The sequence below is a fragment of the Plasmodium berghei genome (assembly GCF_900002375.2).
Source record: "Plasmodium berghei ANKA genome assembly, chromosome: 11".
Classification (NCBI taxonomy): Eukaryota; Apicomplexa; class Aconoidasida; order Haemosporida; family Plasmodiidae; genus Plasmodium; species Plasmodium berghei.
In genome coordinates, this window is record NC_036169.2 from 1,218,613 (window position 1) to 1,234,201 (window position 15,589).

General features: G+C 22.3%; 5 protein-coding genes across 5 annotated transcripts; 3 read left to right on the top strand and 2 right to left on the bottom strand.

The window, feature by feature from the left end:
* Positions 1–969: 969 nt before the first annotated feature.
* Positions 970–1,693, bottom strand: PBANKA_1132500 (mitochondrial import inner membrane translocase subunit TIM23, putative; the record flags this gene model as incomplete). The annotated part of the gene is made up of 2 exons (XM_034565879.1): positions 970–1,307; positions 1,528–1,693. 2 exons carry the CDS (start codon positions 1,691–1,693, stop codon positions 970–972), a joined length of 504 nt encoding a protein of 167 aa, XP_034422532.1.
* A 2,628-nt stretch (positions 1,694–4,321) lies between these two features.
* On the top strand, positions 4,322–5,797 carry PBANKA_1132600 (ubiquitin-conjugating enzyme E2, putative; the record flags this gene model as incomplete). The annotated part of the gene is made up of 7 exons (XM_034565880.1): positions 4,322–4,369; positions 4,556–4,729; positions 4,885–5,035; positions 5,185–5,254; positions 5,380–5,434; positions 5,546–5,590; positions 5,732–5,797. 7 exons carry the CDS (start codon positions 4,322–4,324, stop codon positions 5,795–5,797), a joined length of 609 nt encoding a protein of 202 aa, XP_034422533.1.
* Positions 5,798–7,364: 1,567 nt separating this feature from the next.
* PBANKA_1132700 (phosphatase 2A regulatory subunit-related protein, putative) lies at positions 7,365–10,319 on the top strand (the record flags this gene model as incomplete). Its single annotated transcript, XM_034565881.1, has 1 exon — positions 7,365–10,319. One exon carries the CDS (start codon positions 7,365–7,367, stop codon positions 10,317–10,319), a length of 2,955 nt encoding a protein of 984 aa, XP_034422534.1.
* Positions 10,320–11,515: 1,196 nt separating this feature from the next.
* Positions 11,516–12,233, top strand: PBANKA_1132800 (conserved Plasmodium protein, unknown function; the record flags this gene model as incomplete). Its single annotated transcript, XM_034565882.1, has 2 exons — positions 11,516–11,753; positions 11,887–12,233. 2 exons carry the CDS (start codon positions 11,516–11,518, stop codon positions 12,231–12,233), a joined length of 585 nt encoding a protein of 194 aa, XP_034422535.1.
* Positions 12,234–13,022: 789 nt separating this feature from the next.
* Positions 13,023–14,462, bottom strand: PBANKA_1132900 (regulator of chromosome condensation, putative; the record flags this gene model as incomplete). The annotated part of the gene is made up of 1 exon (XM_034565883.1): positions 13,023–14,462. The coding sequence occupies one exon, from the start codon at positions 14,460–14,462 to the stop codon at positions 13,023–13,025; it is 1,440 nt and encodes a 479-aa protein (XP_034422536.1).
* Positions 14,463–15,589: the final 1,127 nt, after the last annotated feature.

Genomic DNA, 15,589 nt, shown 5'->3' on the forward strand with positions numbered 1-15,589 from the left:
ATATAGTAAAATCAAAAAAAAAAAAAAATATATATCATACAAACATACATGTATCATCGCATGCCCGTTTCAAAAACGCACATATTTTTTATTTCCTCTTGTATGTTTGATTTCTATTTACACATTTATATGGTTTAACTTTTAGATAACATGTGTATTTTCTTAAATCCGATTGGAAATATGTTAAAATATAATTTTTTTATTATAAATTTTGAAAAATAATTGTAAAAGATTAATTGTAAAATATAAGCCTCATAATATCAAACTTACATAAGCAATAAAATTATATTATGCGCATATTTATGTATATCGTTTTGAAAATTTTTCTAGTAATTTTTCCTAACATTTTTTCGTAACTATTTTCAAACAATTTTTTAATACTGTTTGTATTTTCCCATTTTTATTGTAGATACTTTAACAAAACAAAAATAAAAAAATAATTATAAATAAACAGAAAACATATTTTTTTATGATATATATGATCTAAGCAATTGTGACAAAAAAGAATAATTTCTATGAAATATTTTTACTTTTGTTCCCACATGTAATGTTATGCTACAATTGTATATTTTTGTTATTAATTTATTTTTATATATTTTAGACTAATACAATAAAAATATTGTTAATTTTAAAAATAATACGTATAAAAAAATATGTTTAAAAAGAGAAAATAGGAAACATATAATGTAAATTAATTTTATTTATGGTGCTCTTTTAAAAATTATGATAAAAAAAAGAAGAAAACTGGGAGATATATAATTATATATATATATATATTTTTTTTCATCCCCAAACTTATAGCTTTGGAAAAATATAATTTAATTACACAATATTACAAATTAGCATAATATTTCATAAAATTTAGGAAAATAATTATAAAAATAAATAAGCTTATATATATGGATATGGGCATATATTAAAATAAACTTGAAAAATAATAACATATTCCAATAAAAAAAAAAAAAATGTCTAAATATAACCCTTTTTAAATCCATAATCTATAAGAGAAAAAGCAGCTGATGAAAGTATTGAGTAACTTCCCATAATTTTATAGTTTGATGAACTTTTATATACACACCCAGCAAAAAAACCGGCAATAGATGAATTGTAAACTTCATCATTTTTTGTAAACAGCTTTACAAAATTATTTAAGGCATAATATATCATAGTAAGTGATGCCATTTGGTTAGCAACATTTGGTCCAATAGCAGACGTAGAATTTAAAACTGAATTTAAAAAAAGTTTTTTTGTTTTTCCTCCTTTCACAATTCCACTTAATAAACCACACCCTCCTCCTAATATTAAACCTATAAAAAAAAATTAAAATAATTATTTTGTGTATAATTCTAATGCTTATAAATCAAACTTATTTTTTTCTAATTATAGCTTGTATATCCATATAGGTATTTTATTTTATATCATTATTGCTCTTTATTGGTTTCATTTGTATTTTTCATATCATGTTAATTTTATATATTTTATCATATACATTATAAATAAAAAAGTTAACTTATATTTATTCTATACCCGAACCATAGGCCAATCCAACACTGTATACTAATTTTTCACCCCATTGTCTTCCATATCCTTGTAGGTATAAATTTTGTTTGTCAAATGATAATTTTTTTTCAGGTTTTTTTTTCAATATTTCTAAATCATAATTTACTGATCCTGTTTTTAAATAATCTCCCATTATATATATGCATATATATCTTTATTTTATATGTGTGAATTATTCATTTAATTATTTTACTATATATATTTATGTTATATATGCCTTTAGTATTGGGCATGTTTTTCAATGTATATCCCTATCTATATATAGAGGAATATATAGATGGTTATATTGGTTGTTATTATTTTGTTATTGTTATAGAAATTTACATATATATATATATATATGGCTATAACACAATTTTTTTTACCTTTAAATATTTATACATTAATGTATTTTATTTTACAGAATTATATATGTAAAGGAAATAAATGTATATATGTACATGTTTTAAATACAAAAATCTATCAGCATAGCAATTGCTATTTTTCGAATTTTTAATTAAAAGAAATATTTATATTTATTGGCATATTTATAAATATAATTATATGAGAAAGTTATATATATAATATTCCGCTTTAAAAGTGCTATTTTTTTATATGTTGCTTATATATTATACATATATGAAACGAGTTTTATATTTTTAAAATAAAATTTATGTAAAAAATATATACACGCAAATTGGGATATATGGAAACTAAATTCATGTTTGAAAATATATAGCTTCCCGAAACATATATAATTAAAAAAAATTAAAATACATGATATATCCTGCTTCACTAGTATATTTTTTGTCACGATTTTGTTGAATATATTTTTCAGTAAAATGCTTTAGCATGTAAAAATTTGTGAATATCGTTTTTTTTTTATATAAACTATATATATTTATTTTAACAACAATTTTTAATTTTCCATTGAAAAAATTCTCCCTATTTGTAATAATATTGAGAAAAAATAATAAAAAAGGAAGCAACGGAACTACAATTTAATGCTAAAATAAAAAATGTTGGTGGTATGTTTTACACATCAATTAGCTTATATTCATTTAATATTTGCCCTTTGTATATTCTAAAATGAAAAAAATATACTGTTTATGTTGCATACTATGTAAATTACTTTTTAAAGAGGACAAAAGACCATTAAAAAAAATATAGGGGGAATAAAATATAATATAAAAAATATTGTTAGTATAATTTTTTTCAAGCACCATCATTATATCAATTTATATATTTTTTTATAAAATTTTGAATAACCTCTTGAAATTAAAATTATCCGTCTTTCTTCTTTTCCATTTTCATTAAAACTGCTCCATGCATATAATAATATATTTTGAATACCCTAATACTTTTTATTGCCATTTGTATTGATATAGTTATAAAACAACTTATAACAAGTTACATTTTATATATTAAAAATTTGATCATTATATGGTTTAATTTATCATTAAATAGTGTACTATATTTAAATGTGTCTTAACTGATGAATAAAGCTAAGGAAGGAAAAAAAATTAAGAATATAATATGAACTTGATAAAAAATATAATTTATATATAAAGCCCATAAGTGACTATTTTTTCTTTACTAAAAGATTGAAATAAAAATGTATTAAAATATATTAATTCAAAATATTTAAAAACATATTTATTGTGAATATTTAAATTTTCACTCTTGTATGTTTACACATTTTGTAATTATTAATGGCTCTATACTACTATTATTATATTTCTTTATAGTTTTCTATATAACAAACATATGCAAATAAATACATTGATATACTTAATTCTACACATAAATACCTGATATTCATATTATGAATTATCTGTAATACCAATATATTTATTATTTTTGCCACACACATGAATGTTAATTTTATTTGGATTTAATTATTATTTTTAATAGGAAGTTATATATTTTTTTAGAATAAGCTATATGTATTACATTCCTTTAAAGTATTTTCCCTCTTTTAGTTTCCAATATTAAGAAATTAAAAATATATATTGAATACTTTACATAATAAAATACTATAATATTAAATTGAAAATATTATAAGATAAATTAAAAAAATATATATTTATTTTTATATATAATATACAACTTCAAGAATGTATATTGTGAGTGCTAAATACCTTGAGCTCACGAGTTTCACGTTTATGTTTATTTTATATTATTTTTTATTGCATTTTAATAAATGTTTATTGCCATAATACGCTAATTCTTATCACCTTTTATTTATTTTTTCTCTTTGTTATCACATCACGATTTATCGTAATACTCTTATTGTTTTAATTATATTTTATTTTACTTTAAAAATTTAAATTCACAGACTTTATGAAATATATGATACCCCCTTTTATTTCTTTTTTTTATATTGCTTATTATTAATATTTTATAATTTTAAACAAATCGTGCATATGCATGCATAAACAATTATCCCTCTATGCATATTTTCGAGCTTTTCCTTTCAATTATATTTTTTGCATAATATAATAATTATACATATTTATTTATATGCGTAAATTCTTTATTTATACAAATAAGTTAAAATAGAAAGTGATAAGGATAATAAATATTATTAAATCATTATTGTTTCCATCCCTTTTAAAACAGCATTTGTGTGCAAATATAAACTTCTATAGTATTAAAGAATTTGTTGAGAAGGTTTATAATTCCCCTTATTCAAAAAAAAAAAAATATATATATATGTATTACATAATTTTTTTTTTGTAATATATGCATATGGGTACGCTTACACTTGAATAATTCAAAAATGTGTTCATCATCGAGAAGTTCAAAAGAGTTGTTGAGATTACAAAAGGTAACTAAAGAAAACTAGCCAACTTTATAGAATTGTATTATTTATCTATTCATAAGAACTTGCATATATGCCCTAACAAAACTGTACCTACATGCATATATTAGTACATGTTTGATAATAGCAACTGCTTAAAATTGACACAAATATTGTATATATATACTAATGCATATTATTACAATTAATTAGGAATTAAAAGACATTGAAAATGAAAATGTCCAAGAAATAGATGCCCACATAAAGGATTCGAATTTCTTTGAATGGGTTGGATTTATAAAGGGTCCAGAAGGAACGCCATATGAAGGTGGTCACTTTACTTTAGCCATAACGATACCAAATGACTACCCATATAATCCCCCTAAAGTTCGTAACAAAATATACAAAATTAGCATATTATGTATATTATATGAATCGTGTATGTACGGAGCTAATTATATTTATAGTTTTTACATATGCATATAAATATATATTTGTTTAATATGTGTATATACATTATTTCTCTTATTTGTATATTTTAGATTAAATTTGTTACTAAAATATGGCACCCTAACATTTCAAGTCAAACTGGCGCTATATGTTTAGATGTTTTAAAAAATGAATGGAGTCCTGCATTAACAATTAGAACAGCTCTTTTGTCAATTCAAGCTCTACTTTCTGACCCACAGCCAGGTATATATACATATGCATATATATGTATATATACTTGTCCTTATATATATTTTTTTTATATAATTTTTTAAGTGGATAAAATATCCATAATAATGTCCAAGTACTATTTATAACACATATTTTAATTTTCCAATATTTTTATTCTTTAGATGATCCGCAAGATGCAGAAGTTGCAAAAATGTACAAAGAAAATCATGCCCTCTTTGTTAAAACTGCAAGGTTTCAACATATTAAAATTTCTAATAATATAAAATCTATATATATTATCACATATTCTAATTATATAACTTATATATATATGTGATAATGTATTCATTTTGTATTTTACACCTCTATTTTTGTAGTGTATGGACAAAAACATTTGCAACGGCCCCAAAAGAAGAGCCTCGTGAAGTTATTGTAAGAGATGAACACATAAAATAATTATGAATAAATGTTGAATCAGCTTTTCTTTTATGATGCTTATAATTTTACATACATTTTTATGATTTCACTTATCTATTTGATCAGATTAAGAAAATTACTGAAATGGGATTTAGCGAAGACCAAGCTAAGGTTCTTAAAAATAATAAAAATATCAATGCATACAATTATAATATATGAATATAATAGTATATATATTTATTTTCTGTATTTTCGATATTTTTTTCTAGCATTTCCTCTGTTAATTTATTTTCATTTTTTTCACATTTATAGAATGCCTTAATAAAAGCAAACTGGAATGAAACCTTGGCATTAAATACATTATTAGAGAATTCTTAATTCTAATTTACATGTTTTTATATTTTACATTTTAATCAAAATATTTTATACATAATGGCATTTATGGTCAAATTAAGTTACGGTAGTATGGTTTTATTTTCTTTTTATTCCGTTTTTTTTTAAATTTAAACATGATGATTTGGTACCTATATATGTATATACTGTGTATTTTTTTAAGCTATAATTTTTTGTTTATCACTATTATTTAAATATTTGTATTTCTTTTTTCCCCTATAAAATTGTTTTAAAATTAAATAAAAAATATTTCTTTAACAAACTTTTAAGTAGTACATAAAGGAAATAAATAAAATTTTCTGAATTATATTGTAAACCAATTCCAGCCCACTTTTCTCCATTTTGTAAATGTTGCTTTGTACATAAAATACTAACACCCTTATACTTTTATTAAAATTATCGTAAATACATATATGTAATGAGATATCAATTATTACTGCAAAATCAATGTTTGAAAAGTATCGTCTTTTTGTATTATAGTAAAGGGTTATTAGTTAATATGAAATCAAGCAAAAAAAAATAATAATAATAAATAAGAGATTAACTGGTTTTAGTGAATGTATAAGTATTATATACACATATGTGTGTATGTATACTCACACACATAAAATAATATTTTATTTAAGATATTATAATTTTGTGGTCATTTTTTGTAATCCCCCAAAGTATGGAGGATTTGGAAATAAATCTTGAATTTATACATGAATATATAAAAGTATATTATTTGCATTTACAAACACATGTACCTCTATTAGAAATTCTTTTGCTAATAAATTAAGGCAATTCTCTTTATTCTTATTTTAAATATATACATATAATGTGTGTATATTTTTTTTTCTTTTTTTATATAGCATATAATATGTGCATATTTTTTATCTCTTTAAAAGGGCATAAAAATATTTTCCTACTTCTAATTTAAGTTACCTGGTATTGAATGAATATATAAGCAATGATTGAATAATAATATTTTTTTTATTACGCATGTTCTATTTTGACACATATTGAGATTATTTTGTGAAATTTTTTTATTTTTATATAATAATGAATATTTATATTTTTCGAAATTGTAAATGACCTTATTGGCTTATTTTACCATACATTAACAAAAATTCACCTTTTCGGAAAAGTATTAAGCATAATCATTATAGTAATCCGCATATATATATATATATATATATATATATATATATATATATAATGTATGTATATTTACTCATGATAATATATTTGCATGATCAGTTATTTATTTAACAAATAAAAAAAAACGAATGCCCCCTTTTTTTATAGAAAAATAGGTGGTTAATTAAACCTTTTAAATGTGTAAAGGATATGGGTATTATTTATTACTTTGAAAAGAATACGCAAAAATATATTTATACGTATTTTTTCGATGTGTATAAAAATATTATTGTTATTAAATAGTATGTGAAATGATGCTTAATAAGAAAAGATAACGGAGAAGAAGGAGTGAATCAATACAAACACGAAATAGACATAGGACTCAATTTGATAAAAACAACAAATTTAAAAAATCGAAGAATAAATAAAGTTAATGAAAATGATGAACTTAAATAACTTCATCAAAAATGAATTGCCAATAAATGAAAAAGCCAGCTCACATTTCAAAGAAAATATTTCTGGGTCTTCAAAAAAAGCAAATGAAATAAATGAGATGAAAGCATTAACGAGTTTGATTTTTAAAAGTGAATTAATGCGAAAATTTTTAATGGATGAAAATGTATGGATATTTATACAAAATATGAAAAGAAAACTAAATGAAGATTCTATAGGATTTGATGCTTGGTTAGATAATCAATTAATTATAGCAAAAGCTAATTCTGAAATTTCTATAAATGCAGATATAATACCTCTTGTTCATCATGTTAAAAATAATTATGAAAATGTTTGTTCTAAAAGTGATAAAGAATATGATGAAAAATATTACCCTTTCTTTAACCATGACATCCAGAAAGACAACAAAATAACAATAAAAGAATCTTTAGAAGCTGGGATAGGTATTAAAAGAGATGAAGATAAATTCGATTTTGAAAATGTAAAAAATAAATTAATTAAAAATATAGAAAAAAATGAAAAAGATGATATAAAAATATGCTATAGAAATAATAAAACTAAAAATGATAATCTATATTTAAAAGAAACAGAAAAAACATTTTATGATAAAATGCAGAATGATATTAATAATATGAAAAAACTCTTAACCGACGAAGAAAAAAAAAAAGAAATTAAAAATATGAATGATCATATAAACAATACTGATGAAAAAAATATATTTGATAGTTACACAGTAAAAAGATACAAAACAGAAATTAGTTCAGATAAGTTTACATCAAATAATATGGATGAATCTAAAAGTCTGGGCCAGAATATCTTAGAGACAAAAGGAAAATTGTCTGCTATTTTTGGAACAAACATAAATATAAAAAATGACATCCACAATAATAGTGAACGTGATATTCTAAATGAATGTGAACAAAAATTTCTTACTGATTCAATAACAATTAAAAAAAAAAATGAAAACAATCCATTGATAACTTGTAAGAATATATTAAATGGTATGAATAATCAAAATTCTTCGAAAAATATACATAACCCAAATAACGAGAGTATTGAAAAAAATAATTATATAAATGAACAATTTGAACATAAATTTGATGATAAAATATCTATTCAACCTCGAAATAAATTGATTAATCATGATCAGAATTTTGATGCACATAAAAAAGAGGAATACAAAGAAACAAATCATGGAATAATCAATATGAGTTTAAGAAACGGCAAAGTTACAGATAATACTGGAACGGATATAGGAAATAAAGCAAATATGAAAAATGAGAAAAAAGAAGTTTTCCCAATTAATCTGAATAAGAACCTAGAGAGTGATAAAAGGGGTTATATCGAATTTAAAACAACAGAAACAACATTCACAAAAAATGATAAAGACAAAAATGAAAATAATCAAATACTTATTTCAATTCCTAAAACGAACATCAAAATTGGAAGAGAAATAAATGAAGAAACAAGTTTGAAACTAAAGAAAATATTTAGTCAATGTAATAATAAAATGAATTTAGACGATTTTGAAAATTTAATAGTAGTTAATTTTTTGAAAATAGGGAGATATATGAGTCACACATTATTTTCAAAAATAGAAAAAATAAACAAAGATTTTGTTACATATCAAGAAGCTCAAAAGTATTTCTCTAATCGTTTTATTGATGGAACAAATGATCCAAGTTATTACAATGACAAATGGTATGTCACTTTGTTTGAAAATAAACGGAAAGGAGTTGGAGAACCAAATAGCAATCATACCAATGATAATAGTGATGTAAATAATAATGGAATAAATAATGTTGTTTGTATAAATTCTAATGGAGGGGATCAAATAGGCAATTATGAAAATGAGAAATTAAATGATACTATTGATATATTAGATGGAAATACATCAAACTCTAAAAATAAGGAACATATTGATGTGGCTTATAAAAAATGTTCTATTATAAATTTTTTTAATGCTATAAAAAGTGATATCAATAAAGATTATTTAGAATTTAAAGATTTTGATATATACCTAAGAGAAATATTAAAAAGAAATAAATCATTACATTTTTTATTAGAACATTCTGAGTTTTTAGAAAGATATATAGAATCTGTTATTGTCCGAATTTTTTATAATATAGATATTAATGATACAAATAAAATATATTTAAGCGATTTTCGAAAACATACTTTGGCACATATATGGTGTTCTTTAGATGACTCTATAAGAGTTCAACATATTAAACAATATTTTAGTTATTCACATTTTTATGTATATTATTGTACTTTTTGTCAAACTAGTAGTTGCAAAGATATGTTAATAGATGATAATGATTTATATCGATTTGATAATCACTCATTAAATGATTTTATAGTTAATAGAATATGGTCTCGAATATCAATAAAATTAGGAGGGCCCAATCAAAAATATATGTGTTTAAATGATTGGATATATTTTTTAACAAATTATGAAGATATGACAACAAATAGATCGATCGAATTCTGGTTTAAATTAATTGACTTGGATGGTGATTGTGTAATTAGAGATCATGAAATTCGAGTTTTTTTTAATATTCAAATGGAAAGGTTAAAATCTCATTATTTAGAAGAACCCAAATTTGAGGATTGGCTATGTCAAATGAATGATGCTATTCAGCCAACAGTTGAAGGTCATTTTACTCTTTCTGATTTAAAAAAAAATAAAAAATATGCTGCCCGATTTTTTGGATGTTTAGTGAGTTTATCAAAATTATTGGCATGGGAAAGTAGAGATGTTCATAAAGAACTTCAAATTGAAACTGAATATCCACAATGGACACCTTGGGAAATTTTTTGCAAAATCAAATATGACGAATTATGTTATATAGAAAACGAAAGTTTTTATGATACTTTTGACAATTATGAAAATTATGATTCTAAAAACATTTATACCCTTGGCTCGGATTGATAAAAAATATCGAAACTAGAAGAATAGTATAAAGAAAAGCAATTTTTTTCAATTAAAATTTATTCAGCCTTTTTCGTTTCAATTATTTCGAAATAAGCTTAAAGAATCAAATGTTGATGAAAAAAATTAAAGTAAATAAAATAATCCGAACTAAAATAAAATAATTCAAACTAAAAAAAATGTTACGATGTACGAAAGTCGCGCACACTTATGCTATTAAATTTTGCGAAAGGTTTTTAAATATTCCCATGTAATAATATTGATAGCACAATCTGATTATTAAAAAAAGTGCGAAATATAAGAAAGCCAAAAGTAGCAATGTTATTTCCTATTTATTGTTTAATTTGTTTCTTATTTGATAAGCTATTTTCTAATTAATTTTTTCCATAGACATAATATACATAAGACTGCACATCAAGAAATTTGATTTATATAGCCACCCTTTGGTTATTTATATATTTATGCATTTCAAGCTATGTCCCCGAAAATGCACACCCTTATTTAAACGTATATTTTTTTTATAAAAATTCAATCGCATATATACACATTATATAAATGTGTGAGCATGTTTCTTTCCACTATGTTTAATTAATAAATAAATGTAATGTTTTAAAAAGTAAAAAAAAATTTTATTTGTGATTTTAAAGTTATCAATAATAATAATAATGTGTGATTAAATTTGTATTACATATGTGCTATGTATATTATTATTATTAGTATTATTAGTTATTTTTTTAACTCTTAATATTTCATTTATATGCAAAAAAAATTTTATTTTCCAATATATTTTATGATATTTTTTGTTTCACCATTATTTATTATTATGTATCTTTTATTATTTTTTTAAGTTTAATTACCTAAAAACAACATCAATATTCAAAATACTCGTAGTATATATTTTATAAGTAATATACATAACTTGTATGTGCGTTAGCACATTAAATTTATTTTTTAATTGAAATAATTCCCCTGTTTTTATCTTGGCATAAATTATTTTATAAATAAATTGTGTAAACTCTTAAAAACAAAGCCATGTATATATAGTTACGAACAAAAAATAAAAATAAATAAAATACAAAAATGTACATGCATATGTATGTCTTTTAAAATATATAATCAGACCCATAATAATACTTTCTAGATATAATGCGCGCAAAAACAAAGAAAGTGAGAAATAACAATAGTATAATCATAAAATGTCTATTTATGGCAATATTGGTTTATACGAAAAAATACGTAGAACCGTGTTTCGAAGAAGAATTAGTGGACCTTCCCCGTTATACAAAACCCCGCTAAGATTTATTTGGAGTATTTTTTTTTTTGTAGACATTTTTTTATTATATTTTTTCGTTATATCTTTCCTTATTTCAATAGTTTTTCAACATGAGTGTTATGAATCATTTTCTATTATCCTTTACACAGCAGTCAATTTGGGTAAAGATAAATATAAAAAAAATAATAATAAATATTGTCAGTTAAATATAAAATATTAAAAGTTTATATGCCATGCATAAATTTACACAAATATATATATCAATTCATAACCCATTTTTTATTTTTTTCCTAGTATTGAGTTTTTTTATCGATTTTTTCTTGTTAATAAAAGGGGAAGAAGTTGTAAGCGAAGAAGAAATAGTTGCATCCATACTTTTAACGATATTTTGGTGTACAATCAAAGTTATTATTAATGCATTTATAATTTATTCATTCCTTATAGAATATGGTGATATTATTAATACAACAGATATAGCAATTTCAACAAGGTGCAATACATTTATTGTCAAATCGATACTATTTAATTACAGCATATTAAACTATTTTCCATTAGGGGAAACATATTTGGAATTTATTCTTACCATATTTTCTATTGTACATTTTAAAGTACAAGTACAATCTTACGAAACTATTATTTAGGGGGGGATATACTTTCTATTATATATATTTTATTTATTGCGGAATTTTTTTATTGTATTATTATTATTATACTACACTCATTCTATTAAACAAAATCTCTTTTCTTTATTTTTATTATAATTTTTACTTTGAAAATTTGAATAAGTCCCCAAAGAATGTATGTACATTAGTATGGAATAATTTTGACATAGACATTAGAAAAAAGTATTTACAAATTGCAGTATATTTTTTAATTTTTTAAAATATGAGTCCATATTTTTGTGTTGCATGGGCTTATTAATTAAAGGCAAAAATAACGACTACACTTTTAAAATAGACAATAGTGTAAATTAATTTATTTTTTACTTTTTTATTATACCCTTTTACTCTTTAATATATAATGTTTTTTGCATTTAAGCTTAGTTACAAAAAACACATTGCATATAGAATAATAATAATAATATATAAACAAATCGAATTTAGTTTCAAAAAATATATAAAAAAAAATAAATAATTGTGTCTATATATTTTATTAAGACTAAACAAAATGAGGGGAATTTTTTGGATTTATAAACAAATGTAATTATATTATTTATAAAATTAAATTATTTATGGAAAGCAAAATATATATTTATTAAAGACATAATAGAAAAATAACAAAAAGAAAATGCATTTAATAAAGAGTAAATATATTAATTAATATATTACTTGTTTATTATAAACATATATTCGCTGGATTAATGCACTTATTATAATATAAACTTATAAGTGGTTTGTCCATACGATATATGTAAAGTGCAACTAAAAAAATTAGGCTGATATATATGCACTGTCCTCTTGAATGGAATAAAATGTTTTGTCAGAATGCTGGTCTCCATTTTTTTTATTTTTAGTTATATTTCCTCCAACAACTACAATAGTAAAATCCTCACCTAAATATGCATTAGTAACTTTTTGATGTAACATCGAATAAATTAATGTTGCTTTGCTAAATTTACTCTTTAAACCCGATTGTATAGAAATACCAGGTTGGGCATTTTGGTTTAATAAAAAATCGGAGCTAGCTGTAAAAATTAATTTATGGTGAGCAGAATGACCCCACATATAAAGCTGATTTAATTTGTTAATGCATCCAGAATGTCGTTCCCCACAAAAAACCTTTTTTGCTTTTTGATTATTTTCATGTAATTCAACAAATTTAGGTGTTCCAACAATATTTTGAAAACCAGAAACTCCACATTGCCCTGAAAGTTTATCTCCAAAAGACCACACATTCTCATCTTCTGTTATTAATAAAACATGTCTTGCTCCAGCACTGATCTTATTAATATTAGGCAATTTTTTATTATTAGCATCTCTTAATATTAATTGCTCAGGATATATAAAATAGTATCCTTCGTCATCATCAAAAGAGCGCCGACCTAATTCCCCATATGTTCCATCCCCCCATCCATACAATTCTCCATTTGTTAATAATAAAATTCCAAAATTTTTTCCCATCGCTATTTGTTTGATTTGATTTGATTCAAATTTATAAAAAAATGTAGGCATGTATTTCAAATAATTGTTATATGTTTCTCCCCATATATACATAGAAGTGTTATTATCACATACTGCTATACTTTGATTGTATTTTGCATATATTTGTGTGCATTTTTTTTTTTTTTTTTCACTTTTTTCGTAATCAGTTATTAAATGAGATAAAAAATTTTGTGTTGTTTCAATAGCATCTCCATTATTAATAATATTTAAAATGGTAGGTACAAATTTATCATAATTGCATTTTAGCCCATTATAATTTCCATGCCCCCATGAATAAAGAACATTGTCTTTAGATAAACAAAGGGAATGGTTATATCCACATGCAATTTGCTTTATATTAGTTACTGAATCAATTAACGTTGGTTGCATGTTATATACAATTAAATTTCCTTGGCCTAATTCCCCATGTAATCCCTTGCCAAAAGAATACATATTTCCAATATTACTTAAAAATAAAGCACATGTTTTATTACAGCTAATTTCATTAATTTTTACATTACTCAACTCTGTATATATTGTTGGTAAATGTTCAGGGGTACCATCATTTTCATTTATTACCCTCTTCCCCCAATAATATATTATTGTTCTGTTGTCTTCATATTTTGGTAATTTATTAATAAAATTTGATGATATTATAGCTTTTGTTACTAATTTTGGCTGTGCCACATTTTCTTCTTTGGACTTTTTTATATTAAAAAAATTTGCCATTTTATAATAGCATAAACATGCAATAAGTAATTATTATAACTTTTTTTTATGGCTTCATGCATATATATTTGTACATATAAAATGAGTAATAAAATTATGGGACTAAAAAAAAAACTAAGAAAATTAATGTATTTTTTGCATACAACTTCGGCAATATTGTAAAGAAGGAATATTAAAAGAAAATTATTTAATGCACCCATAATATATATCAAACAAATATATTATTATTATATTATATATATATGCACGTCTTCAAAGAAAATTAACAAATCGATTAAAAACAAAGACAAACATATATATTGAAATCGTTTTACAATAAAATGCCAAATGCTATAACTTTTCGTTTATTCACACCACAATATATACACCTGATATTTGTTTCCTACTTTATGCGTTTTGAATTATGCATGCATTTTGCGTACATTTAGCTGTATTTTTTTATGTGTGTGGGAAATAATTCACATTTTTTAAACAATAATTTTCCTAATTTTCCATAAAAACAATGAAAAAAAATTATAATAACATTAGTAATAACATAATATAAATTTAGAATAAAAAATATAAAGCATTTTTAACCATCCATATCATATACAAAGACATGTGCATATATATGATGTATATATTTTTTATTATTAATTGTATTTTTTTATATTTATATAGAAAATTCATTTACCTTATTTTTGGTATTTACTTAGGAATTATTATATTCATAAAAATTATATGATCTTATAAAATAATTTCTTTTCATTTAATTTTATATACTTCTTTATATTTCATAAATATGCTTCATCATTATAGACTAAAAATAAAACTAATATGTATATGAAACGGTTCGGAGAGGGAAAAGAGTAAACAAAATAGTTATTTTTTGGGGTTATCTTTGAAAATAACATATTTATATCCCTCTATAAAATTATAACTTTCTTTTTTTCTTCACATGTATAGTATGCATGGCTATTTTAAACATGTGTTTTGTTCGGAAATATAACTTATGTAATTTGCTTTCAATATTTAATAAAATATGTTTCGGAAAATATTGTGTTATATTATAAGATGTTTTAGGACTCTGCTGATGCGCTTGAATTTTGTTTTGCTTTATTAGGATTTAATATTAATTTGTAAACAAT